General features: G+C 33.2%; 2 protein-coding genes and 1 pseudogene across 3 annotated transcripts; 2 read left to right on the top strand and 1 right to left on the bottom strand.

Moving 5' to 3' along the window:
• Nucleotides 1-25,347, bottom strand: part of LOC128160910 (acetylcholinesterase-1-like) — a 128,465-nt pseudogene that overhangs the window by 66,813 nt on the left and 36,305 nt on the right.
• LOC128160357 (uncharacterized) lies at nucleotides 937-10,933 on the top strand. 2 transcript variants are annotated; one of them, XM_052823668.1, is made up of 3 exons: nucleotides 937-1,058; nucleotides 10,283-10,471; nucleotides 10,633-10,933. In XM_052823668.1, exons 1-3 carry the CDS (start codon nucleotides 1,014-1,016, stop codon nucleotides 10,738-10,740), a joined length of 342 nt encoding a protein of 113 aa, XP_052679628.1. In that variant the 5' UTR covers nucleotides 937-1,013; the 3' UTR covers nucleotides 10,741-10,933. The 2 variants fall into 2 exon arrangements, 1 of the variants encoding a protein (XP_052679628.1); XR_008240271.1 differs by lacking the exon at nucleotides 937-1,058 and adding an exon at nucleotides 5,804-5,941.
• Nucleotides 18,319-20,166, top strand: LOC128160326 (uncharacterized). The gene is made up of 2 exons (XM_052823628.1): nucleotides 18,319-18,428; nucleotides 18,708-20,166. Exons 1-2 carry the CDS (start codon nucleotides 18,319-18,321, stop codon nucleotides 19,981-19,983), a joined length of 1,386 nt encoding a protein of 461 aa, XP_052679588.1. The 3' UTR covers nucleotides 19,984-20,166.

Genomic DNA, 25,347 nt, shown 5'->3' with positions numbered 1-25,347 from the left:
TAACTTTAAACACATTCATTTTAGGTCTAAAACTGGAATTTTCACTTCAACATTCAAAATGTAAACAAACACTTTGTTTACATTGCAAAGAATTTCGAGCCCTGTTACTTACTTATTACTCAACGAATGATACTCGAATTTTGGTCGCCTATTAAAAATGCCTTACTGAAGCATTGTAAATATTAAAATCGAAAAAATAATTTTTGACCAAAATCGTGACCATGCCCCTTTAAAAGGAAGTCTAAGCTTTGGCGGTTGGACATTGTTCTTCATGCAAACTGTGATATATGTGTTAATCTGGAATTAAGCTTTTTAATTCAGATTCAAGCTTATTATAATTACTTTTTAACCATAATCATTCATGATTGGGCGCTGACTGAATATTCACAACAGAGGAAAAAAGTTAGTAAATAAGTAAGGAAAATGTGCGGATCTAGAGGGTAGTCCGGGGTGTTCCGGATAAAAAAATACAATAGAAAGATTTATAAGAAGACTGAGTTGACTGACGGGTTTGATTTTGTGATAATGTTCGACCCCCTCCCCCTTCACCTGGAAAAAAATCTAGAAAAAAATCTCGTCTGGGCTTGTGAATGCTTGATTTTAATAAGATCGGTTACAATTATATAAGAAATAGTAACACATTGTTATTTTCAGGCTAAGATTTTTTTTTTAGCAACAGTTCACTATCATGAATGCGGATGACTGAATAAAACTAAAATAACATTAATTAACATATATTTGAAACGAATATCGAAATTTGGGAGATTCTTTAAAATCCGAAAAAATTGCAGTGATTGAAATTAATGATGAACTGAAACACGGGACTAAATGAACTGGTACTAAATCAATGCTAAAATCATCATCTTTGTAGGTGTGCGTTCTAGCAACCAATCAAAATGCGCATAAGAACTTGGCACGTCAATTGACCTTGACCCCGCCAACCATACTCTGACGGTATCGGGACAAGACAGTCATAAGACAAAAGTCGGACTGATAAACCGTCCCCGATTACAATGTTTGCATCGAGACAGTTTGTCCGTTTATTTTCTACCTCTCAGGTAATATAGATAACAAAAATGTAGGCCACTAATCCTCATTTCCGCACCATTATCATGCTTGTATAGTCTGTAGTCGATAGTCTGATCCAGATGTCGGATCAAACAGACCGCATGCTGCAAAATCTAGTCGTGATTTTACTAACAGTAATTAATCTATACGTGTTAAAAGGATAAGGAACATTCATATATCACCTCATTTGTGTGTTAATATTTGGTAATCTTTTCTATACGTTGTTTTGTAGTGTACAGCTTTTTAATCTCTATAGGGCCTTTTTACAAAATGAAGATGTTATTTTTGCCTCGTTTCCATAAAAGCATATTTATATATATTTTTTAACAGTAGTCATGATAATGCACTCAGTGCTGACATGTTAAAAAAAGAAATATTTACGTAAAAAATTTTTAAATTGTTATATCACTCATTGAATAAATGCATTGATTGACTTTCAGGAGTTTCTAATTTCATTTCGACGTATGATGTAACATACATATTAACCTCCAGTGGGGGAAAAAGAGGTAGATTCAGAATCCATTAAAGGTAGCATTGTGCAAGGACTTTTTTGTGCATATTATGATGCACATTTACATACTATAGTATAGCTTTTATGTAGTTAGGGTTTCTGATTAGTAATTTAATTAGGATATCAAGTAAAATATAAGAATTAGTTTTTAAAAAATTGCAATATCATCATATGTGTGATGGTAAGTTGATAGAGCACCTTACTAGAGATTCAGGGGGGCTGGGTTTTGAATCCCGGTCTGGTGCCTCTTTATTTCTCCTGTCCAGTTACATCCATCAGATGGATTAATTAAGCTATATATTTATTTTTTTTTGGAGGAAAAAAAAATTATGTGTAGAGACTTTATAAACAACTGCCATTGTTCAGTAATATTGAGTTGCCTAAATTTAATAAAATTAAGAGAAGTAAGAACTAGTAGTAATTCGTTTTTTGTTTTTTTTTGGATTTTTATCACAAATCATGCAGTGTTGCAATGACATGCAAGTCAAGTTTGCTGTTATGGTCTTGTCTTGTCATGTCTTGTAACTAATGTAATCACTGGAAGTGGCTTCTTCACCATTCAATATACGGTTAATACCGTAAAACATATGCTTGAAAAGTTAACATTCATCCGACTTAAAAATTAAAGCATTTGTATGCCCCTGATTCATGTCATGCGCTAATTACAATCCCGAGCAGTAGACGGGAGACAGAGTTAAAACGTGGTAGACTTCTGTGCAAAGCGGTAAGAGTTAACTTGTATGGATATAATTTTACTGATATAGTCACAAATAATTGAATCTCGAACATGTCAAAGATTAGAGGTTCAATTCTTGGTCCCTAAATTATTAAAAATGATAATCTAGAATTATTTTATACGAAAGAATTGTGACCCAAAACTAAAACAAGAAAAATCTCAATAATTATTTCATTAAACATAAGGGAAATTGCCACAGTGGGGTGCACACAGCATATTTTATGTCCAAATGTATAATATTGATTATTATTCTTATATTGATTATCAATCTTTCCATTATTAATGTCAAGAATGTTGGTTTTTATGCATTATTTTTAATTTAAAATCTCTCTCTCTCTCTCTCTCTCTCTCTCTCTCTCTCTCTCTTTTGAGAAGTGGACAGGCATACATGTAGTCCACTTCTCAAAAGAGAAAATCTCTCTCTCTCTCTCTCTCTCTCTCTCTCTCTCTCTCTAAATAATGAATTCGAAATGTGACCATGTGGACTGGATCAGAGACAAGATAAGATTTATTTTATGTAATATTATGTAACGAAACAAATTAGCATTGGTGTCAAGACACCAAGAGATAACATGGCCCCACTATACACAAAGGGCCTGACTGAAATTGTTAATCCCTCCCCCCCAATCCCCCATTGATATATATACACAGTGCTGATCATGTGACCAACCAACACTTTTTGACCTACATTTTACACACGTTCATAATCTGTTTACAAACAAGGCAGCATAGAATTTGTAGGCCGTGACCATTTTGCTCTCAGTTGGGTTTTGAACATTTAAATAGGTAGGTGATCAAGGATTATTTTAAAAAACCTATAGCTTGTGCTTATTTTAATGTGTGTTAAGTTTGAAATGCATATTTTAAAACGAATGAATTGATAATTTTAAAGGTACCTTGATATGGGAGGAAAAAAATTAACAGAATGAAACTACGCATATTAAATGCAGGCAATAGATAAAGAAAAAAAATGTTTTATTACTCAGAAAGATTTTAGGATAGTTATAGATTTCAGCTTTTACTACCGGTAGTTTTTTAAATCATGATTAAGCATGTATGTTTGGAAAAAAACCAATTAACATTCATTTAATTGTTAATTTAATGTTTCTGCTTTGTAGCATGAACTCTCTTCATTTTTTTTTTAAATTCAAAAGTATTTAATTCATTGCTTTTATATGTGCAGGTCAGCCGGTCATTGCTTTAATTTGTGTTTTAATGATTTAAGTAAACATTTGTGAACGAAATGCTCAGACACATACACATGTGTACGTGCCATTATATGCATGTATGTCAGATTTTACCAGGCAGTTGAATTGATGTCTGTGCATGGCAGATGGAATGATGTAATATTTTTTTACTAAATACCTTGTAGAACTCTTGTGTGTGTGCATGTGCATAGTACATCAAAATTTGAATTTCTCAGGTAAACTCTCTCTTGCTTGTTTTGTCTCTTAATTTCTCTCTCTCTCTCTAGCTTGACATAATGCAATGTTTTACATGTCAAAAAGTGTATATTTAGCATTAAAATCTTAATATATTTGAACTAGCTCTCTCTCTCTCTCTCATTCTCTCTCTCTCTCTCTCTCTCTCTCTCTCTCTCTCTCTCTCTCTCTCTCTCTCTCTCTCTCTTGTATTGAAGACTGTATTGCAATTATTTTACATGAGTTTTTAAATTGAAAAGTTTGTAAATTGACTGATATCAAACACACTTTGTAAATTTAGTCATTTATGGTTGTACAAATGATAATGTATGCAAGAAAAAAATACATTGTACTAAAATTTTACATTCTCATGATACTGATAGGGAGGTTAATGTAAATCTTGATTGCATGAATAGAATCAGACTGGAATCAGACTTAATTTTTTTGTTTTACCAGATTGCAGATAAAATATATTATAATATATCATTACCTGTTAAAATATGATAGTTTGTATTGTTTTGCTTCATCTTCTCTTCATTTTAAACAAAATTAATAAATTGAAAAATATAAACAACCAGCTTTCCTTCCCTTTTGTAGACGATCATCGTGGGGGTCTTCACAGTCCCTGACGTCAACGGAAAGCCCGACCCCCTGGGTAAAGATCCCCTTCATGATACTGTCTCTTCTTTTTTCCTGTTTTTTCAAAGCATTGGCCAAAATTGTCATCATGCATTGTCTATCATATTACTGTTTTGTCATCATGCATTTCTACATGTATCATGTTTAAATGTCATTGTGCATGTTTAACATGTTGAAAATGTCATTGTGCATGTTTCACATGTTGAAAATATCATTGTGCATGTTGCACATGTTGAAAATGTCATTGCGAATGTTTAACATGTTAAAAATGTCTGTGCATCTTTTACATGTTGAAAATGTCTTTGTGCATTTTTAACATGATGTGCCCATCTCTCATGATATAGGAAGTTAATATTAAGCAAAGCACTCCTTAAAAACTAAGTGCTTTTAAATTATCAGGCATAGATGTTTTGATATTATTACATGTATATGAAGACAAACATCTTCAGAGAATGAGTTACTAGCTGAGCCAAAACCTCACACAGTAAATATTTTCCTGTGCAACATACATCAAAAGTTCAGTTGGAAAAAGTCGGTCACCTATATGATCATAATTATAAATGTTTGGTTTATTTTTGGTTCACAAATTTGCAAAACAAGAACAACTAAAAATTATTGAACAATGAACATTCCTTATCTTACTTTTTTTCCCCAAACATTCAATGTTATTGTTTTCAAGATATGCCGTATCATGATCAGGTAAAATAGGCCAGATATGACATGTTTAATAGGAAAATCAAGGTCATTATATTTCATAATATTTCACTGACAGTATGTTATACATGTATCTGTATATGACTAGTCTCTCTCCATGTCGATGGGGCGTTGTGGGAGACCAATGCCATAACTACCATAATTTGTATCACATTATTTAGCTAGCTTACAATATGCCACAGTCATCTAGGAATACTATGATGTGTCCTGTGTTGCAGTACTGAACAGCTTCCTGTCACAACAGTGTTACAATTATTTTGGGTTTCTGTGTTTCATTGTGTTACAAACAAAACCAAAAATTCAACATTGTTTCTCAGTCTGACTATAAAGCCAGCCCCTACTGATTCACTTCGTTGTACGTTAGACTGCATTGTTCCTCGAACAAAATGTCTGCATTGAGTTTTCAAATATCAGCTAAATGAAAAATGAAACCAACATTAAATTCGTACATAACTGTATAATTAACAATTTTTTCCAGAGCTTTCAATATTTATCAACAGATTTTGAAGACGTAAACAAAAACCTTATTAAACTAATTTAATATGCATATTAATATATGTAGATCATATATTAATTATAATTTAGTTAATTAATAATTTTTTTCTCTCCCTTCTCAGCTCTGGCAGCAGTCAAGGACAACATCCCAGTGTTATAGTACAAAAGATGGCAGATGAAGAAAGTGGCCATTCCAGAAGTGTTGGAGGAGTACAAATCTGTGGGGGCATAGCTCAACGTCCTCCCGTTCTGTTCTCAGTTCATCCCCATGGACGGCATCAACTTCCCCAAATACCAGTCCATCATCTACCACCCCTCCCTCCTACCCCGCCACAGGGGAGCTTCCGCCATTAATTGGTAGGTATATATTAAGCCAATACAAATAAGATAAGACCAACTTTGGGCCCTTGAATGCAAACAAGTAATTAGTAGTGTTAAATATTGTGTCAGGGTTGTCTCTAAAAATTGAAATAGAAGGAAGAAATGAATAAGTAATAAGTAGAAGGGTCAGGGGGTCTTGCTTATAGCTACATTGCATTTGAAATGCAATAATGGCCGGGTAATTAAGGCATTATAGGCAGGGGAATTCCCGGGTCTTAGAGACAACCCTGATTGCATGTATTCATGTAATTTAAATTCAGCTTCCAACTAGGCACTACATTTTTAGGTTCTATTCAATAAGATTTAGGTCCACATCTCTGAATGTTACAGAAATAAGTTTCTTTATCACAAGTTCTCCTCCTCATTGGAATGTGTATGTGCTTTGAATTTCTGCAAGGCAGAATTGTTGAAATGTACATCATTATACCCGCACTTTCTAAAGAAAGTTCGGGTATATTGTTGTTACCCTGTTCCGTCCGTCCATCTGTCCGTCTGTCCGTTCGCCTGTCACGTTTTACTTTCTCAAACTGCTCTTACATCTTACATCTTATAAACCAGCAAACTGAACTCTTGGAGTTTGATTTGGGGTATCATGTTGTTTTGTAAAAAGGTTTCAAAAATTATGTGATAGTCCTGGGGGTCAAATAATTGGTAAAAAATGACGTTTTTTCACAAAAAACCTTCTTCCTTGAACTCCTCCTACATTTTCAAAAGTAGACAAATCATCTTTTGGGATATGTTTAAGGGTATCCTATAGATGCGCAATAAGGTTTCGGAATTTTCAATTTTGTCCTGGGGGTCATTTAATGGCTGAAAAATGACGGGGTTTTTTTTTACAAAAAAAAACTGGTTTCAAAAACGTCATTTTTTTTCAGTAGCCAAATGATCATCTAGAATATGATTGGGGGTGTCATATTGAGGTGTGATCAGGTTCCAGAATTTTTTTTTATTAAGGGGATCAGTGGGCAACAAAAAATGACGTTTTTTTGCAAAACAAGCATGGTTCCCAGAACTCCTCTTACAACTTTTGGAGTAGCTACGTCATCTCTTGGGATATAATTGAGGCTGTCCTATAGATGTGCAATAAGGTTTTAAAATTTTTAATTTCATCCAGGGAGTCAAATAGTAGCAGAAAATTGATGTTTATCACTAAAAAAACAACCCATAGATCCAAGAGCTCCTCTTATGATTTAATGGACAGACACATCATATCTTGGGATATGATAGAGACTGGTCTTTAGATGTGCAGTAAGGTTTTAAAAATTTAAATTTCATCCAGGGAGTAAAAAAGTAGCAGAAAATTGACGTTAATCACTTAAAAAAAAACATAGATCCTAGAACTCCTTTTATGATTTAATGGATAGACACATCATATCTTGGGATATGAAATGAACTGTTCCATAGATGTGCATTACGGTTTTGAAAAATTAAATTTAACCCTGAGGCCCATTACCTACATACCTTTTGATGCCCTGTAAGGATCAAGAATATATATGGTTAAGGGGTGGGGATCTCAACCGTTTCGAGATATTCGTGCACTTCCTGTTCAAGGGGGGTCATGACCACCCCCGGAGCCCATGACCTACATACCGTTTGATGCCCCTTGACACAAGGAACAAGAATATATATGGTTTAAGGGTGGGGATCTCAACTGTTTTGACGATATTAAGGGACTTGCTGTTTGAGGGGGTCATGACTACCTACAGAGCCCATGCCTTACATAACATGTGATGCCCCTTGACATCAGAAACATGAATATATATGGTTTAGGGGTCATGATTATAACAGTTTCTTAGATATATGGTAATTTCAAATTCCTTGGGGATGGGGATGACCCCAGGGGTCAGATTTAATAAACCCTAATTGCCAGTAACAGTCAATATATATATGATTATGAAAACCCTATATTATTATCTTTGTCCTTTTTCAAGTAACCATTTACAATAGAGTCTAATATTCTTCCTACAAGGTGCAATGTTAGACCCCACACCCTTTTGACCCCCCCCCCCCCCGAAAACATGTATTAAGAATCGTACAAAAACAATTAGTCTCCAAATTTCATTCGGGAGACTTAATAATAAAGATTAAATAGAGATAGGATCATCAAACATCAATAATTTAAAGATAATTGACAATTCCTGATTCTAAGGGGGTCAGGATGACCCCTTAGGGTCATGACTTACATGCCATAATGATCTGGCCCTGGTGCCATAAAACTTAGACGAGCTCTATTTTGATCTCAGTCTCACTTTTCCACTAAATGTTCCTTTACGTTTTGTAAAAGTGAGACTTAGATCATAAGTAAGCCTGTCTAAGTTTTATGGCCCCGGAGCCTGATGCGCCATGACCTAAGGAGGAATAACATCAATCATCTATGTTTTGTAATACTTCCTATGTATATATATACATGTATTAGTTTGTGTTTTGTTCTATACTATTCATGTTCATAACTGTAGTATGGCTTAGTCTTATTTTAAATTTACATTAAAAAATTGTCAAATATATGACTTGGAACCCCCACACCCAAACAAACTCAAATATAAACTGCACACCCCCCCCCCCCCCCCCCCCGTTATCGAATGATCTATTAAAATCAAAATATATAATTTGGGTGTCTAAAAACTTTTATAAACTGGTAAAAAATGTTATTCTTAAAAAAAATTACATAACACCTTGCATAATTGACAAATGATCTATTGAGATCTGATCAGAGGTCATATTTCTACCTTGGGATCAATAACTAGTATTCACTGACAAGTTAAAATTAATAACAATAAATGATTCAAGTTATAAATGTTTATACTCCACATTCAACCCCCCCCCCCAATCTAACCTGGTTCTAGAGATTCAGTCTTCTTAATACATTCTTCTTACATGTGTACAGTAGCAAATTTTAAATCATTTCTTGATTGCTTTTTCTCTCCTGATGCACATTAACATTTTGGAAATTAGCAATTTTTGGTGGGGTCAGAACAGTCCCATAAGGTCATGACCTACATTGTATTTGATGCATTATAATACATTACGAAAGAAATACTCCTTCCTTCCTATTATATCTCATATAAAAATGATAAGTGTCTACACTTACTTACATGTAATTTATACACAAATTTAATAAGAAATTGTTTATACACTAGGGTCAATATGGGGTCAACTCAACAGTGCAAGTCTGACAAATGAAAAAAAATAACTTTTGCAACTAAAATGACAGAAACTTACAAATGCGATAGGATAGGTAACGATGATAAGCTTATTTAAATATTAAAAGATGATGATACAGTATGCTGTCAAAGGGAGATCACATTTAGAAAGTGAAAGTAGAACTTATGTATGCTGGCATCTCATTATATTGTGCTACTGCTACTACATGTATTATGCTTACCTATATTGGTCAACATCATAATGATAATCCAATTAAAACACAATAATGCATTCCTTTAGTTGATCTTAAGTAATCCTTTTCTGCATATGGAAAACACAGACGTGAACCCATCTAATCGAAGAGATGGGTAAAACTAGTACCCGCTAATGAGACCTGCAGACCTGTGTTGTGTACGTAACTTCAGACAAAGATCAGTCATTTGTAACATGCATGTATTTTTATGACCTATTCTTCAAATCCACTTTCACTATTTTATTAGGTAAATAACAGGACACCTGCATATTGTGATGTATACTTCCTATTGATATAAACAATAAAGTATATTAAATATTAATTAATTATTTACCCCCCCCCCCAATAATGTTACCTAACATTGAAGCGCAATGGGTTAGAGCGTTTACATGTCTGTAAGAGCATTGGGGTCCAAGGTGTATTTTTGGTAATTTTACAATTGATATAGATGAATTTTCATGGGGGGGGGGGGGGGTCTTGACCCCTCACTCATACCCCTTGTCTAAATCTGTGCACACGATTATGTACATGTAGGCACACAGAAGCAAATCTAAAACCAGCAACCGCCACGGGGAGGGGACATAATTTAATTTTGTTTGTAATAATTATATAGACTATTATACTTTCTATGACATGAAATGTTAAGATTATTGATTAACTGAAAATTCACTGCAAACAGTTCAACCCCAAATTGCACATAAAGTGCTGCTCATGTGTATTATCATATGGGAAGGGATCTCATCTTTCAGTTATGAAAATTATAATTTTTAAATGTTTTACCGGAGCTTGCATGTGGCCTTCATTTTTAATTAAACTGGTACAAAATAGTGTTATTTAGGGGCAAACACTTGGTGCGGGTATTACTGTCTAATGACAGCATCTAGTTTGTAATGATTTCCGCAGAATGATTTTTTTTCCTTTAGCCGGGGCTGAACAATCAAACGTACCACCATCCCAGCCAGCACCCCCACCGCCGCCCGCCCCACTCATCATCAACCCCCGGAACCCGGGCAGCTCTGTGGACCCCCCACCTCATGGAGCTCCTCGTTGGCGACGACTCAGGATCAGGTTACCACCCCCCTGACTTTGCTCTGCTACTTTACAAAACGTGGGTAAGTGTTTAATGAAGTCTTTGTACAATTGTTAAGATTACAGATACTTCTGCATTCTAACATTAATGTACATATATGTAGCTGTATTGCAATATATTGGACATGTAATACCATGCTGATCGATTTCACGTATTACAAATAATTTTTTTTTTAATTTACAGATTCAAAGAAACCAACATGCGTGTTATCTGTGGGGTAGATCCCAATGTCAGATCTTCACTTGTAAAAATACCTGTCTACAAGAAACAGAGAACAAAGAATTGAAATAATACCAATTAAAGAATGCTTTAACTGATAATTCCGTGAAACTGAAAAATGTATATATGAACTTATGTATACCAGATTGCCGAGGATATAGTTTAACTTCTGAAATTTTAATTCATTGTGATATCAACTCAGTATGATTTAAAATAAGATATTTGAATAGATTTCAAATTGTGTTTTTCTGAAGTCATGGAATGCATAAAGACAGTTGTTTAAAAGAAGAAAAAAACCTTTGTGCTGTCTGTCATTCTGTCCAAACTTCTTTTTCCAGATTTTTTTTAAATATAATTTGATGATTTTTAAAAAAAAAACTTGCTGTGTTGCTTTAAAATAAGAGACTACAGATTAAGTTTAATTCAATAAGATTAATCATAAGATAATGTAGATATTTATTTTGGTAGACTCTTTCAAAAACAATTGGTTTAGCTTTCACGAAATTTAAAAACACCTAAACATTAATAGCAGGTAAAACGACATGGATTGAACATGAATTGTTTATGCAATGCTCGCATAATGCTTGTTTAACACGAGGTGCAACTATAGCTATCTGGTTCATACATGTTTGTGATTATGGTCAACAAGACCCTACCCCTTTGGAAAATTCAATGCTTAAAGTTAAAAAGTAAAATTTTCGAAAACAGGTCGCCCTTTAATAAACATAGATATCCCTCACCCGGAAATTTTCTGGATCCGTGCATGAGTCTGTGGACATGATTTAAAGAGGCCGATTTGTTTTTTTTGTGGAAAAACTACAATCGCATAATTCTTTATTTTTAACCATATGTAATTTACACCAATTTCAGTTTATTTGCGAAGTTTCAAGAAAATCGACCGTATGGTTATTTTTGGGGGCCATCTCAAAATACAGGTACATTTATTATAGGAATATATACATTTAGGAAATTGTCATTTTCCGCAATTCGAAGCAGATTAAAAAACACTACAATAGCTTTTTTTCTCAAATTGTAATATGTGATTAGTAATATTATTTTCTATCTTATATGTTAAAAATTTGAAATTCTACCGTCTGATTTTAAGTGGGGGCCATAAAAAAATATTAAACAAACACAAAATTTTGCTATATATTTGGAGTATTACAAATATAGTATAGTATCATTGATTCATTAAAAAATTAAGAAAAATACCCCCCGAGGAAAGCATTATTCTGTGTATAGATTTTGAAAAGCGTACGATTTTTACTTTTTGTTTTTAATTATGTTATTTCTATTTCCACACTCCTAAAACGCTTTTATTATTTTTTTTCATAACGTCATAAAAGCACAATGGCAACGCTCATCTTCAGTACAACAGAAAAATCATTTGAAAAAATATTTTTTTCTTTAAAAATCTAAATATTTATATATGTATTTTGTTTACTGGTTTAATTTTATAAATGATATGAAAAAAAATTCATAAAAAGTATAAATACACTTTATTTTTCAAGAATGCGTAAAAACATGCGCAATGAAAACTAAAGTCGGCCTCCTTAAAATGCTTATACATAACAAATAAAGAAAACCAATAAAAGGTTTACTTGTACAAGTAGATTTCACATTAAGCAAACAAATATCACTCATTCAAATTAAACCATCTTAAATAATTCACATGTACATGTATTATAATATTAAATACCAAAACATCATTTATCAGTCTTTGTTAATTCGAACAAAAAGACAAAACTACAATATTCTTGAATAACTCGGAGTTATCATTTCTGAGATCGCTTACTGCCTTTAAACTATCGATCGTCTGTCGTCTGCAACCACAGACACCTGACGTTATTTATGTGTTTTTCTTCTAATCAAAAAAAAAAAGAAAAAAAAGAAAAAAAGGAAATATAACCCGTACCTAAAATTAAGTTGTTTATCACTGTATTTAGTAATATTAGAAAAATATATATCGTCAAATGCTTGTGTCCACAACACAACTTTTTGCACAAACCCATCTTTACTTGTCTATTACATGTATATAAAAATTGAAATTTACGTAGAATTTATAGATTTATTTAACACATGTTTACGTGACTGAACAAAGATGACGATAATATATACAACTAAATCTAATATGTTATTCATGAGTGAACATTGTAAATACCCCTTCCCTCCTCATGGTCAAATTCGTATTCATCTATTCACCCCTATAAAACATATAGCGAACTACGTAGAAGCTTTAAATAAGCGGTGACTCCAGAAAAGTTTCAGCATAATGTTCTACTCACCCTTGTCTAATCAGATCGTAGTAGGCGGAGTTGAGATATAACTGGTTGTGAATTGAGAGAGAGAGAGAGAGAGAGAGAGAGAGAGTGTTGTGTAACTTAGAATGACAGTTGATAAAGCCAAATACATCTACTTGTATCTATCAATAGATTATAATATGACAAATCAATGTATATCCTATAAATTAATGTTTTGTGTTTTGAAATTCTTTCACCGGGGAACAACGATATTTTAATTTTTTTTAAAATCAGTTATAATGGAATAAAGTCACAGGCGACTGTTTTTTTAATGAAGATCTATTACCTATACGCAATAACACTGTTGTATATAGCTAATAGACCTCCTGTATGAAACAAGCGCATGTGGATGAAGTTATATAAAACATAAAAGATTGCATTTTTATATTTTTTTTCATATTTTAAGAAATTGATTTTCATTACAAGTATTACCAGCAGTATTCTAATCAAAGTATACCGAATTTCCCCCGAATTAAACATGTATGTCGTAATTTTTCTGGAAGACAAGTTGGAATAATACGTGAATTCGATCTATAAAACTTTCTTAATGGTTATTCAGACAGTGTGAAACTTTCTTTACCTTTATCCGTCATTATTTTATTTTTTCACACTAAGCTTTTGCCTGGGTTGTCTTTCTGTTTCACCATATCGCAATTCATAAATGATCATTCGTTCGCATTTCAAAATATTTATTGCCTGTATGCATATTACATATCTCTATTCTCCATCTTGGCTAGCGAAGATGCTATTCTCGGGCTCTATGAAAGTTTCGGTTTGTTACGTCATCCCTGTTTGTAGACACTGTGCGCATGCTGTCGGCGGCCTCAAAAATTCAACGATCTTAATCTAATACGTTTCAAAGGACTATGTGCGGTTTGGTCAAATATCTGCCCCCGATTTCAACCAATTTTTAAATAGTATCGTATAAGAATGAAATCTTCACAAATCATTGTAAAGAGGATGCCTATAACTTTAATCTTGATTTTAGTCATTATTGCTCACTCGCTTTTTATCTATGACGTCATCTAAATGACCTAATTCCCGCAAAGTTGCAAACAAATGAAGATATTCTCATTTTTGCTCTATATTTTGCATTCGGAAGTATAGAGCGCAGGTCTGCTCAAGTGCAATTTTAACAAATGTTTTTCTTCAGATAGTTATACATATTATACTAAAAAATGGTACTTGAGCAAGCCTGCGCTCGATGTTTCCCAGTCGAAAAACCATCGGAAAACACCCATATTTTGCTACAAAACATCAATTTATCAAAATAATGCAATATTCATGACGTCATTTCTACGTTATGACGTCACTGTGGTGATAACCTTTTACACCTTTATTTCCAATATGATTTTAACTATCTTTCATCTTATTTTAAAGCTCTTTCTAAAACTTTGATTTTGGGGGGCAAAAATTGCATAAAACCGCACTTAGTCCTTTACACCAATATAGGATATACATGTAATAATATAGCATTGTATGATTTGTTTTGACGTCGTCGTCTCCATAACTGCCGTAAGGTGAGCAAACAAAATAAATAACGCGCGTTAGCGCGTTATGATAATTTGTCTGCTTAACTGATGGCAGTTATTGGCACGACGACGTCAACAATAAATCATTTAATGCATATATTTACATTCCCTTAGTCATGAAGTCAATTATTTCCTTAAATAAATCAATATAAATTGTAGATCACGGAGGGAGTAAATTAGTAACAGCTAGAACAGCGGTTTTACAAAACCGGTTTAAACTGGTTATCACAGAGACTGTTGAGTTGAGATCGACGAGCATGAAAATCCATGAAAAATAACTCTTAAAATTGTGTTTTTAACAATCGTCACGTTATGTCCGCCTTGAGAAAGTTTCGTATATTCTTCCAAAAGTCAGTACGGGCCGCCGGAAAACGGTCCGTTATTTGATATACATTTAAATATTGTTACTGCGTTTCTGCGTGATAGTTCTTTTTTAATAGAATTAATATCATGCTACATTTTATGAATTAAAAGTAAATTTGCATTTAGAAATATGTTTTAAGCCTTTTAAAAAATATCACATATTTTTTGTTTAAGTCGTAAATAAAAAGTAGGTCATACTTAGTAGACTGTCGTGTTTGGCGCGTTTTTATCGAGACTATAATCTATTCGGAAATTTTCGGAGTTCTTCATTCTTTTCAAATCGGTATGATGGATGTACTAAAGACCTGAAATACTGAAGACCTTATTGTCATTAAATTTTATATAAATGATATATTTGAATTTCTATGTGCCGTGTCAAATAAAATGAATTTGTGGGTGTATTTATTATATTTACATGTAAAATGTTGTAGAAAATATCATGGAATGACATCCATATCAATTATTTACACAAAAATATGACAGAAATGAAATTTTGAATTGACTTGAAAATTTGAACTAATCCATTTTTATTTTATCATGCGGTCCCTTGAAATCATACATGTATAAACTAATGCATTCAATTTTCAATAAATACAATACAACAACAACAAAACCAAAATGGTTTGAAATACATAATCTCCAAGAGAAAAATGATAAGTTGAGCTTTGTATTGGAGTAATATACAAATCAATGTGTTCTCCATTACTTCATACTATGGCAATTATCATACAATTACCGTTAGAAACGCTTACAGTAACGAACTCGATTCTTTATGATAATAGTAAAATGTTAAACCACAAAACAAGTTGCTGAAAGAATTAAAAAAATACCATAAAAAGTAGTACAATCAACTTTTATTTTCTTCTTTGAGGTGTGTTTTTATGTACATGTAAACAACCAATAATTCATACAACAATAATATTTTTTGCGGCCCATTTGACGCTTGCGTCAATATGATTTCTTGTTACTATATGTATCGGGTAAATTGCATTGTATTTCATGTATGTCCATCGGTAAAAATGTCGGCTTTTTTCTGAAGAAAATGTCTGGTGTCATGTCCATCAACGAGGAAGGTTTAATATATAATTTTATATGCTAAATAAATGTTGAACACATTACTATACCGTTTAATTTTTAGATATCATATTTGGTATCACCTTGTGTAATATTGTGTCTGCCTTCAATGATCTGAATTTTTTTAAAGAATGAAATATATACTCTGATCGTATTGAATTATATATGTATATACACAATCTCGAAAAGTTGAAACATAAGTCCGTCAAAAATTCGGAATCATCGTATCATGTTTGACACTAATATTTGTAAGTCATAACATTATCATCCCCGCCTTTTCCTTTAAAAAATTGTTTTATGCCCACGCTATAAATTGTGAAAAGTTGTGGCAAAATGTCCGCCTACAGGATTGTATGTTTGAATCGTTAGTCGTAACATTATGTCCAAAAGCAATTGTAAGTCGTAACATTTTGTCCTCCTATTTTCTTAAAGTCATAACATAATGTCCACAGCCTTAATTAATGTTTGGAAAAATTATATTATGTCCACGCTAACAATTGTGAAAAATTATGGCATAATGTCTGCAAACAGGAAATAAATGTTCCTTATTGTTTTATAAAAGTCGTAATATTCTGTTCATCGCCTTTCAACTTTGAAGAAATAGTTTCAGGCCCACGTTATAAATTGTAGTATAATGTCCGTCAACCAGAATTAATTAATGTGTTTTATTCGTTATGTAGTTGTGTCCGACATAAAAATATTCTTTTTTTTAAGTCGTAACATTATAACACTTTAAAATTTTGGATAAATCATATAATGACCACGATAAAAATTATAAAAATTGTGGCATAATGTCCGCCGACTGGATTGTATGTCGTAACATAATGTCCACCATTAGAGATGCTTCCCTATTTTATAAAACTCTTTAAGTTAACTTTGTGTATACAAGTATGTCCACCGCCTTAAAAACCTAAAGAAATCGTATTATGCCCACGCTAAAAAATGTGTATATTTGTGGCAAAATGTATGCCCACGCTAAAAAAAATGTGTATATTTGTGGCAAAATGTACACAAACAGGTGTACGTTTAAACACAGGGGCATCCGCTCTACACTCTACAACATATAATATATAAATAATACACGTGTCAATATACATCTGTCAAATTTTCACGAAACAGGATATTGCACAGTTTCACCTTCACAAATCACTATTAAACTGTAAAATCTTCATTTGCTTTTTCCATATTTTATTTTAACTAATCCTGACCTTAAAGCTGAACACCGCTCGTAAATAGGCACCGTCACAAAGATACCTGGTATATAAACCCTTCGATTTCGTTACACCCGATTGCACACCTGAACCTCGTGGCCGACATGTAGTATTCCTTTCGTGGTCTTTAGATTTTATACATTTTTTCTTATCTTATGTTCATTTTCTGTTCGTAAATAATGCATTGACCAATTTATTTGATGTTAGTATTCTCCTGGCTTCAAAAAGGTGCGTAAAATTTGATAATTTCATCGCGACCGAGTAACACGGCGAGGCAAAATGTACGTCCACACAGGTGAGACCTCTACAGCGAAGTACTTTGAACTGTTTAGAGGTCTGTCCCTTATATAAGGGTTGTAGAGACAGCAGTGATTAAAGAGAAATATGGCGGACACTGCCAGTTTACGAGCGGTGTTCAGCGTTAAGTTCAAGATCTAGTAAACGATTCCAGTCTGAGGCTAGTTCCGCAGATCGAGTGGCTCGTGAGCGCTCGCTATTGTGTTGCGGGTATGAGGGATTTTGGCGACTCGCTCTGCCGAACACGCCTCAGGCAACGTCGATATCAATGTACGGGAAGTAACTCGCGTATTTTTTTTTCCATCAGGTGGTTACAATAGGAACAGCCATGTTTGGGGCACGCATACCAGAAAGTTAAATGCTTTGTAATTTCTTTTCAACAAGGTCTGTATATTCTTATCTTTAATTGCATATTCACTCAACTAATATCAAGTTTATATAGATATGGTTATTAAAACATTTCATTCTAATTCGATGTACGTTATGAGTAGAAATTTTAAAACTTACTTTCGTTTTGAATCTAATGTTCTGTATATATTCAACGCAATACACAATAATCAAACGCATCCATATAAGCTCAAGTTATTTCGAAGTGGTTTATAAAGTTTAGAAAAATGTCCAATGATTTTGTATTAATATTAGGTGTAGGCTAAACAAACTTGAAAAGGGGGGGGGGGGTAATTTTAGTAATTTAGGTGAATTTTATAAAGAAATTTAAATTCAAATAATGTTTCATGAAAAATCCAATCTTCTCTGTCTGACTATAATGAATTATAAATATTAAGAAAACATTAAAAACCTTTTATTCTTTTCATTAAACCTAAAAAATATAGGTATTAAAATTATTAAAAAATTTTTAGAGATTGAACAACCATGGATCCTCATTCTAGTGCCCAGGATGTACACCGATGTGACCTTTGTGAGACCACCATAGTACACAGCTACTGTGACTTTTGTCATGTCAACCTCTGTAAGCCCTGTGTAGTAGATCACATCTCGGATGGATATGATAAACATAAAATAGTTCCATTCCAGGAACGAAGATCGACCCTCATCTATCCTAAATGTGGAACTCATACACACAAAAATTGTGAATTTCAGTGCAAGGATTGCAACAACATTTTTGTTTGTTCTTCCTGTATGGCATCTGAACAACATGGAAGACATAAATTTGTAGAAGTTGCAGACGTTTTCAAGACAAAGAAAGATGAATTTATAAAAGATACAAAAGAGTTTGAAAATCATATTTCCCCTACGTATGAAGAAATTGCACGCGACTTGGAAAATCAGCTTTCCAACCTGGATGGAGGATATGAGAAACTTACATCAGCAATGTCCAATCAAGGAGAGCAATGGCACAGAAAAATCGACATCGTTATCAACGTAATGAAAACTGAAATTAGCGAGATAAAAGCGAAACATAGAGACATTCTACAGAAACATTTGGATAAAATCAAACAGATACAGTCTCTCATAAAACAAGCTTTACAAGCCATTAGGAAAATAGAGAAATCCACTGAAGTATCTTCAACTATTGAATATAGCTCTAAGGTCAGAGAGTTCAAGAAGCTTCTACCCAAAGTTCAGGTATCGCTGCCAACATTTATTCCAAAACCAATAGACCTTGAAAAACTGTATAGTTTATTTGGACAGATCACCCCATTATCTACTGCTACAGAAGAAAATATCGTGTCACTCAACCAACCCATCACTTCAGTCAGAGAACTACTGGATGAACCGGAGCTTGTTGCCACAATACAGACTGAGCATGAAATACTACGTAGTGTAACATGTCTGAATGATGACAAGATATGGACGAGTGGAAAGACCAACGATATCAAATGCTTCAACAGTAAAGGTTCACTCCTCCAGACAATCCACAAAAAATCAGGTCAATACCCATATGATATAGCTGTAGACAGTGATGGTGATCTACTGTATACTAGTGGGACAACAAAGACAGTGTGTAAAGTAAAGAATGGACAGACAGAAGAGTTAATCACATTAAAGGGATGGACGCCTAGTCAGCTGAGTGTCACCTCTACTGGTGATCTCCTGGTTACCATGTTCAGTGATGATAAAACTCAATCCAAAGTTGTCCGTTACTTGGGAACAACAGAGAAACAAACAATTCAATTTGATGATGAAGGCAGACCTCTGTACTCAGGGAATTATAATACTAAATACATCACAGAGAACAGAAACCATGACATCTGCGTAGCAGACTCTGCGGCTGGTACAGTAGTGGTGGTTAATCAGGACGGAAAACTCAGATGGAGATACACCGGTCATCCCTCAGTTACTAAGAACAAACCATTTAAACCCCGTGGTATCACAACAGACAGTCAGAGTCGCATCCTGACAGCAGACGGTGACAACCATTGTATCCACATTCTGGATCAGAATGGACAGTTTCTCCGTTACATTGATAACTGTGGTCTAAAGGTTCCTTATGGTTTATGTGTGGACAACAATGACAATCTGTTTGTATGTGAGTTACACAAAGGCAATATAAAGAAAATCAAATATCTAAAGTAGATATCATCAATTGTAAAAATGTGATGCAAATAAAACAAAAGGGTTTTTTTCTGTATCTATTGAATATCAATGTTGACATTCGCCATACATTAGATTAATACTTTAGTACTTTACTTTCGTTATACAGATGAATTCATAAATTCTATTCATTCATTACATTAATAAGTTTATTTTCAATTAAAAAAAAAACAACTCTAATCTTACTTTACTATTTGAAGAAAGTGGCATATGTACGAAAGCCGAGAAGGATCATTCGAGATTCGAGATTCGAAATACGAGATTCGGAATACGAGATTCGAGATTCGAAATTCGAGATTCAATATCTAAATTAACCAATCAAACCAAGGATCTGAAAATATGTACCCTAGCGACATCAAACTGTTCTAAATAAAAATCATACGTACATGCTCTTATATACAAATAAATGCTATGTTCACTTCTCCCTACCTAACTAAATAATTATTTGTATTTACTTTTACACAGAATAACTAAGTAGACTAGTAATAATGCAGTGTGCTTCGCGGATCTAAGTGATTTTGTTTGCCCTGGTGCATTTCCACCTGATGCGTTTGAACCCATAGGTATTTCACCACCAGTAATAGTTTAAAACCCGGGTTTATTCACCCCTTTTGTGTAAAAATGCGGTTATGGTAGAGAACTTCATAAGCGTAGCTAATTTTTTCTGTAGGGGGTCCTAGGCCAATTTTAAAAAAATTTACTATGTAAATTTAATAAGCTCAAATTTTCCCGAGGAGGGGGTCCAGATCCTCTGACCCCCTCCTTTCTAGATCCCCGTATGAAGATTAGTACATGTATCTAAATAATTTAAATATAAATAATCTGTCCTGTTTCACTAATAAATATAATCATTACCTATCGTTTTTATGTATGCATACAGTGATACACTAGTACTATGATTATAAACAAATCATTGAGATATTATCACATCATACGGAATTATTAATAAGTACAATTTTTTTCCCTTTTCCTCAGTAAACAACTTATTATGAGTCTTACTTTTGGAATTGTTTTCAATATAGAAGGATACCTACTCTCTACAATTAAAGGTAGGGATGATAGGGTGCCAATTTGTTCACATTGCCGATTTCTTGTGCAGAGAACAGTAAAACCTTTTATTTGATTGTGCATGAATATTTCAAAATTAATTGTTGTACATATATTTTGTTATAATTCATTCATTGATATATCAACAAGAAAGAATAAAAGCATATGTTTCACAGCCAAGTTAAAGTTTCTCTGTAGTTTCCTACCCCCTACCCCCCACCGCACCAAAATTGACAATAATTACATATAAGTCAAACAAATGTTTACTTTTTTGAAAGTAAATCTCTAAAGATGTAAATAAGCAGTGCTAACAAAGATGTGTGTATTTAATATACTACTACATTACACTTAGCCAGATGTAAAATGTAATCAGGATGAAGCTACAAAGGGTGAGTGGTGCAAATTTACCAACTTGTCGCCATACACACAGAACACCAAATAAAGAAACTGTGAGTGGTGTGTGGAATGCATAAAAGATGGCGGCAAAAACCCATAAACAGGCTGTTATTTGTTACATATCCTGCAAAAACATTGATAAAAAATGTTATCGTCCCATAACATAGCCGATTAAGTTAACGTGTACATATGGTCAACGTACATGTAATTCTAATATACAAGAAGGCGGACGTATCAGGCGGGGATCCAGAAAATTAAATTTCAAAAATGATCGGTTGAATTACATTAAATGCTTTGAAAATTGTTTTAAACTATCGCAAGGGTCAAAATGCGTGATAGAAGCTATGTACAGTGTAATTTGAAACTTTCATTTTATATCAATATGTAGTATTACCTATTATAACAAATGAGAGTATAGCACAACTGCCACAAGCAATACATGTCCTTTACCGGCACCACCTCCCTCCCCTTAAAAAAATGAAACAATTGCCGTTTTATTTGCTAAAATGTGTGTGGTTCAAGATTTTTCTAAAGGACATACCCGATTAGAATTGAAAAAGAGTCGTACGTTTAAAACTAATTTTGTCAAAATTTTTAGATTCATTTGGTTATATTTTGGTCCATTTGGGTAAATATATGCACCAGCGCAGCTCTAATTTATATATAATCAGACCATAAATTCAAAATATTTAAAAAAATTAATAGCTTTAAATCCAGTGGATGAAAGAAAAGGAAAGCAAGCCGAACTCGATGAGTGCTAATACCTTTGTTGAATGAATGGTACAGTAGGATACGCGCAAAAAAGTCCCGTCTACTCTTTCCTACCCTATAATTATTGGAATATTAAATCCGATTATAAGAGTCAAATTAAAAATCAAGGGCGGATATGTACCTGTTTATCAAAACCAAAACTACTCATAATTTATCTACAGTGCATCGTTATGGAGCTACACAGAAAGTTTTATATTAATTTGCCTAGCCAAATAAAAAAAACCTGGAAAACGAAGAGAAAACAAAGTGGGGACAGAATAACTGACAAATTAATTAGGTCTATATAGCCCCCCCCCCCCCCTATTGAAATGTATATACTGAAAACAGATTATTGGCGTACAACATCCGCACACAATTTAAAGAAAATCTCATGTTTTTTTTTATCATTTTCGCTAGCTAATGTAAGACATCACAAATACCCCAAACCCCCTCACGGAAAAGGAAATGCTAGGTGATGAGAGAGAGAGAGAGAGAGAGAGAGAGAGAGAGAGAGAGAGAGAGAGAGTCGATGTAAATCACAGGTGCGCTAACACCGTTAAAATTAAAGCTTGCTAGTTGGTCTGCCCTACCCTAGCTACCTCCTCTCTTTTCTCGTTTTAGAGGCTTAATTATTTTCTATATGTGCTTGTAACAAATCAAATCAATTCCAAATTCTAAATCAAACTGAATTTGACACTACAAAACTCTCTCTGTGTCTGTCTGTCTGTCTGTTGTCTGTCTGTCTGTCTGTCTGTCTGTATCTCTCTCTCTCTCTCTCTCTCTCTCTCTCTCTCTCTCTCATATCGACAATGGCATTGCCATACCCTACAATACACTATTCTTATCTGGATTTTTGTCTTTGAGGTTGTAAATCATTATATCTTCTATGGTTTAAGACTTTATCATAACCTATATTTTGACATGTCGATTATTTCATTGAGTTTCGTTTCATAGCTAAAACATTTAGATTAAACAGATCTTTCTTCGCGAGCCGATTTTTACACAGTTGGGGCGAATACACTTCGGGTTAAAATGGTTCGGGGGGAAATACATACAGGGCAAACAAAACCACTTAGATTCGCAAAGCCAACAGTGTTATTTCTAATTTAATTGTTTATACTGTGTGGGGTTAATTCATCAATGTTAATTTAACCATTTTATAACCACTATATAAGAGCTATTAAGACATTTATTTGTAGGAAAGAGCATGTACGAATGATCTTTATTAAGAACAGTTTGATGTTGCTAGGATACAGTTTTCAGATCCATGAATTGATTGGTTAATTTAGATATTGAATCTCGTATTTCGAATCTCGAATCTCGAATGATCCTTCTCGCCTTTCGTACATATGAGCATTGTTTGCATGTAATATACAGCTATTGTAACATATCAAATAAATTGACAAGTGGTGTGTCAATTATCAGGATAAACGTGGATTTAAGACTCATGTTGCTCAGTCTGATTTTAAACTAACGGGGGAATTTCAACTGAGAAATCTTGGAAATTTTTCATATTTTGGAATTTACATCATTTGAACACCGATGAATTTATAAATATCGAGTAAATAGGCAAAATGTTAATCAAGGATACTCTTGGGACAGAATATAGAAAATGAAACAATTTCTTAATAAACTATATGAAATCATGGGAAAAGTAATTCCAATATCTATATTCAATTTGTGATGTGGGACACCTTCATATTGTGACGTATTTCCGATAAATAATTTTAAAAATGTTTTCTTTCTCATTGCTGTTACCAAACAGCATGGCGCAATGGGTTAGTGCATTAGCAATGAATCTGTAAGTCATGAGTTCGAATCCCGAAAAGGCTTCTATCTTTTTATCCTTTCCAAAAAATTTCACAACATATTTTTTAGTCGAATATTTTCTGTGTATCTATTGGCTTTTTTTTATCAACGAAATGTAATAATTTTGCATAGACCATTTGTATAAAAGAATGAATTATTTATTAAACATATCTTTCTTCAATAGGCATATCTATTATGCAATTTAGTTCAACAAATATTTTATTATGCAAATAAATACATAATAGGGTTGGACATCAAGCTATGCCTTATTTAGTCCTCTATTATGCAATCCGTTTTCTAGGTCTTTAATTTGATTGATAAAATATTCTTTTAAACAAGTTTCCAACATTAATATGATTTTTAAGTTTTTACATGAACATCTCCCTAAATTAATTTTTTCCAATTCAAATAAGGATATCAGCATCATTTTAACTTAATTAACAATAAAGCGTTAGCGGGTTATATACATTTTTACTGCAATGATCGCTACCTTCATAACCCACAGGAATCACCAAAACAGCTTTTTTCTTATTTATATTTACACCTTTCTTTTAACAAATTAAATTAATTGCATAAAGTAAGTAAAATTCATTTAATTACTGCATGTTAATGTACATCAGTACGTTAGCTAAAAGCTAAAAGAAACAGCCAAATCTTCTCCTATGAGAATATGAGTCTGAAATCGTCATGAATACTTCGTGCAGTCTAATTTTTTCTTATGTCGCTGTAAGTTTTGACCAACCGATAAACGGGGCGTGTAAATTTTAGTCCTGTCAGTTTCAGTCTATGTAGGTTTCGACCAATCGATATACAGGGCGTGTTGATTTCAGTCTGGCTGTTTCTGTAGAGCTACAGTGAAAGATTTCGTATTAATAAATCACAGACACTTGTTTCTGAGAAAAAAAAAATACCCTTTAGTGGTAATTGTTTTTCTCAGAAACAAACAAGAAACAGATGTAAATATAGGGATATGAGTCCACAACATGTATGGGTATATCTATGTAATCTTAATATAAATATACCCCATGAAAGATTTCTTTATCAAATTCTTTGATATTGATAACACTTTTATATACATTTCTTTTATATTTTACAAACATCAACTACAATCATAGTTACATAAACGTGTGAAGATATTGTATCTTGTGGATGTCATTTTTACACGCCCAGTACACAAATAGTAATTATTCTTTAATGGCAATATAAATAAATGAATATTTTGAATTATATCTCTACTGTTTTGATTACCCTGATTTGATTAAGGAAACGGATTAATATAAGTTGTAACAACTTGTTTCCGAATCCTGTTTGCATTATTTATTGTTTATATTGATGTACAATTCA

This window comes from Crassostrea angulata, chromosome 8 (genome assembly GCF_025612915.1).
Source record: "Crassostrea angulata isolate pt1a10 chromosome 8, ASM2561291v2, whole genome shotgun sequence".
Taxonomy (NCBI): Eukaryota; Metazoa; Mollusca; class Bivalvia; order Ostreida; family Ostreidae; genus Magallana; species Magallana angulata.
This window is presented reverse-complemented; position numbering and strand designations above follow the sequence as displayed.

What these genes read in the sequence shown, in the direction of transcription:
- LOC128160357 (XM_052823668.1), top strand. Translation starts at nt 1,014, where the DNA reads ATGTTTGCATCGAGACAGTTTGTCCGTTTATTTTCTACCTCTCAG. An exon ending in GTTTATTTTCTACCTCTCAG is followed by an intron (nt 1,059 to 10,282) that starts GTAATATAGATA and finishes TTTTTCCTTTAG; the next exon opens with CCGGGGCTGAACAATCAAAC. An exon ending in TGCTACTTTACAAAACGTGG is followed by an intron (nt 10,472 to 10,632) that starts GTAAGTGTTTAA and finishes TTTAATTTACAG; the next exon opens with ATTCAAAGAAACCAACATGC.
- LOC128160326 (XM_052823628.1), top strand. Translation starts at nt 18,319, where the DNA reads ATGGATCCTCATTCTAGTGCCCAGGATGTACACCGATGTGACCTTTGT. An exon ending in AACCTCTGTAAGCCCTGTGT is followed by an intron (nt 18,429 to 18,707) that starts AGTAGATCACAT and finishes CCCTACGTATGA; the next exon opens with AGAAATTGCACGCGACTTGG.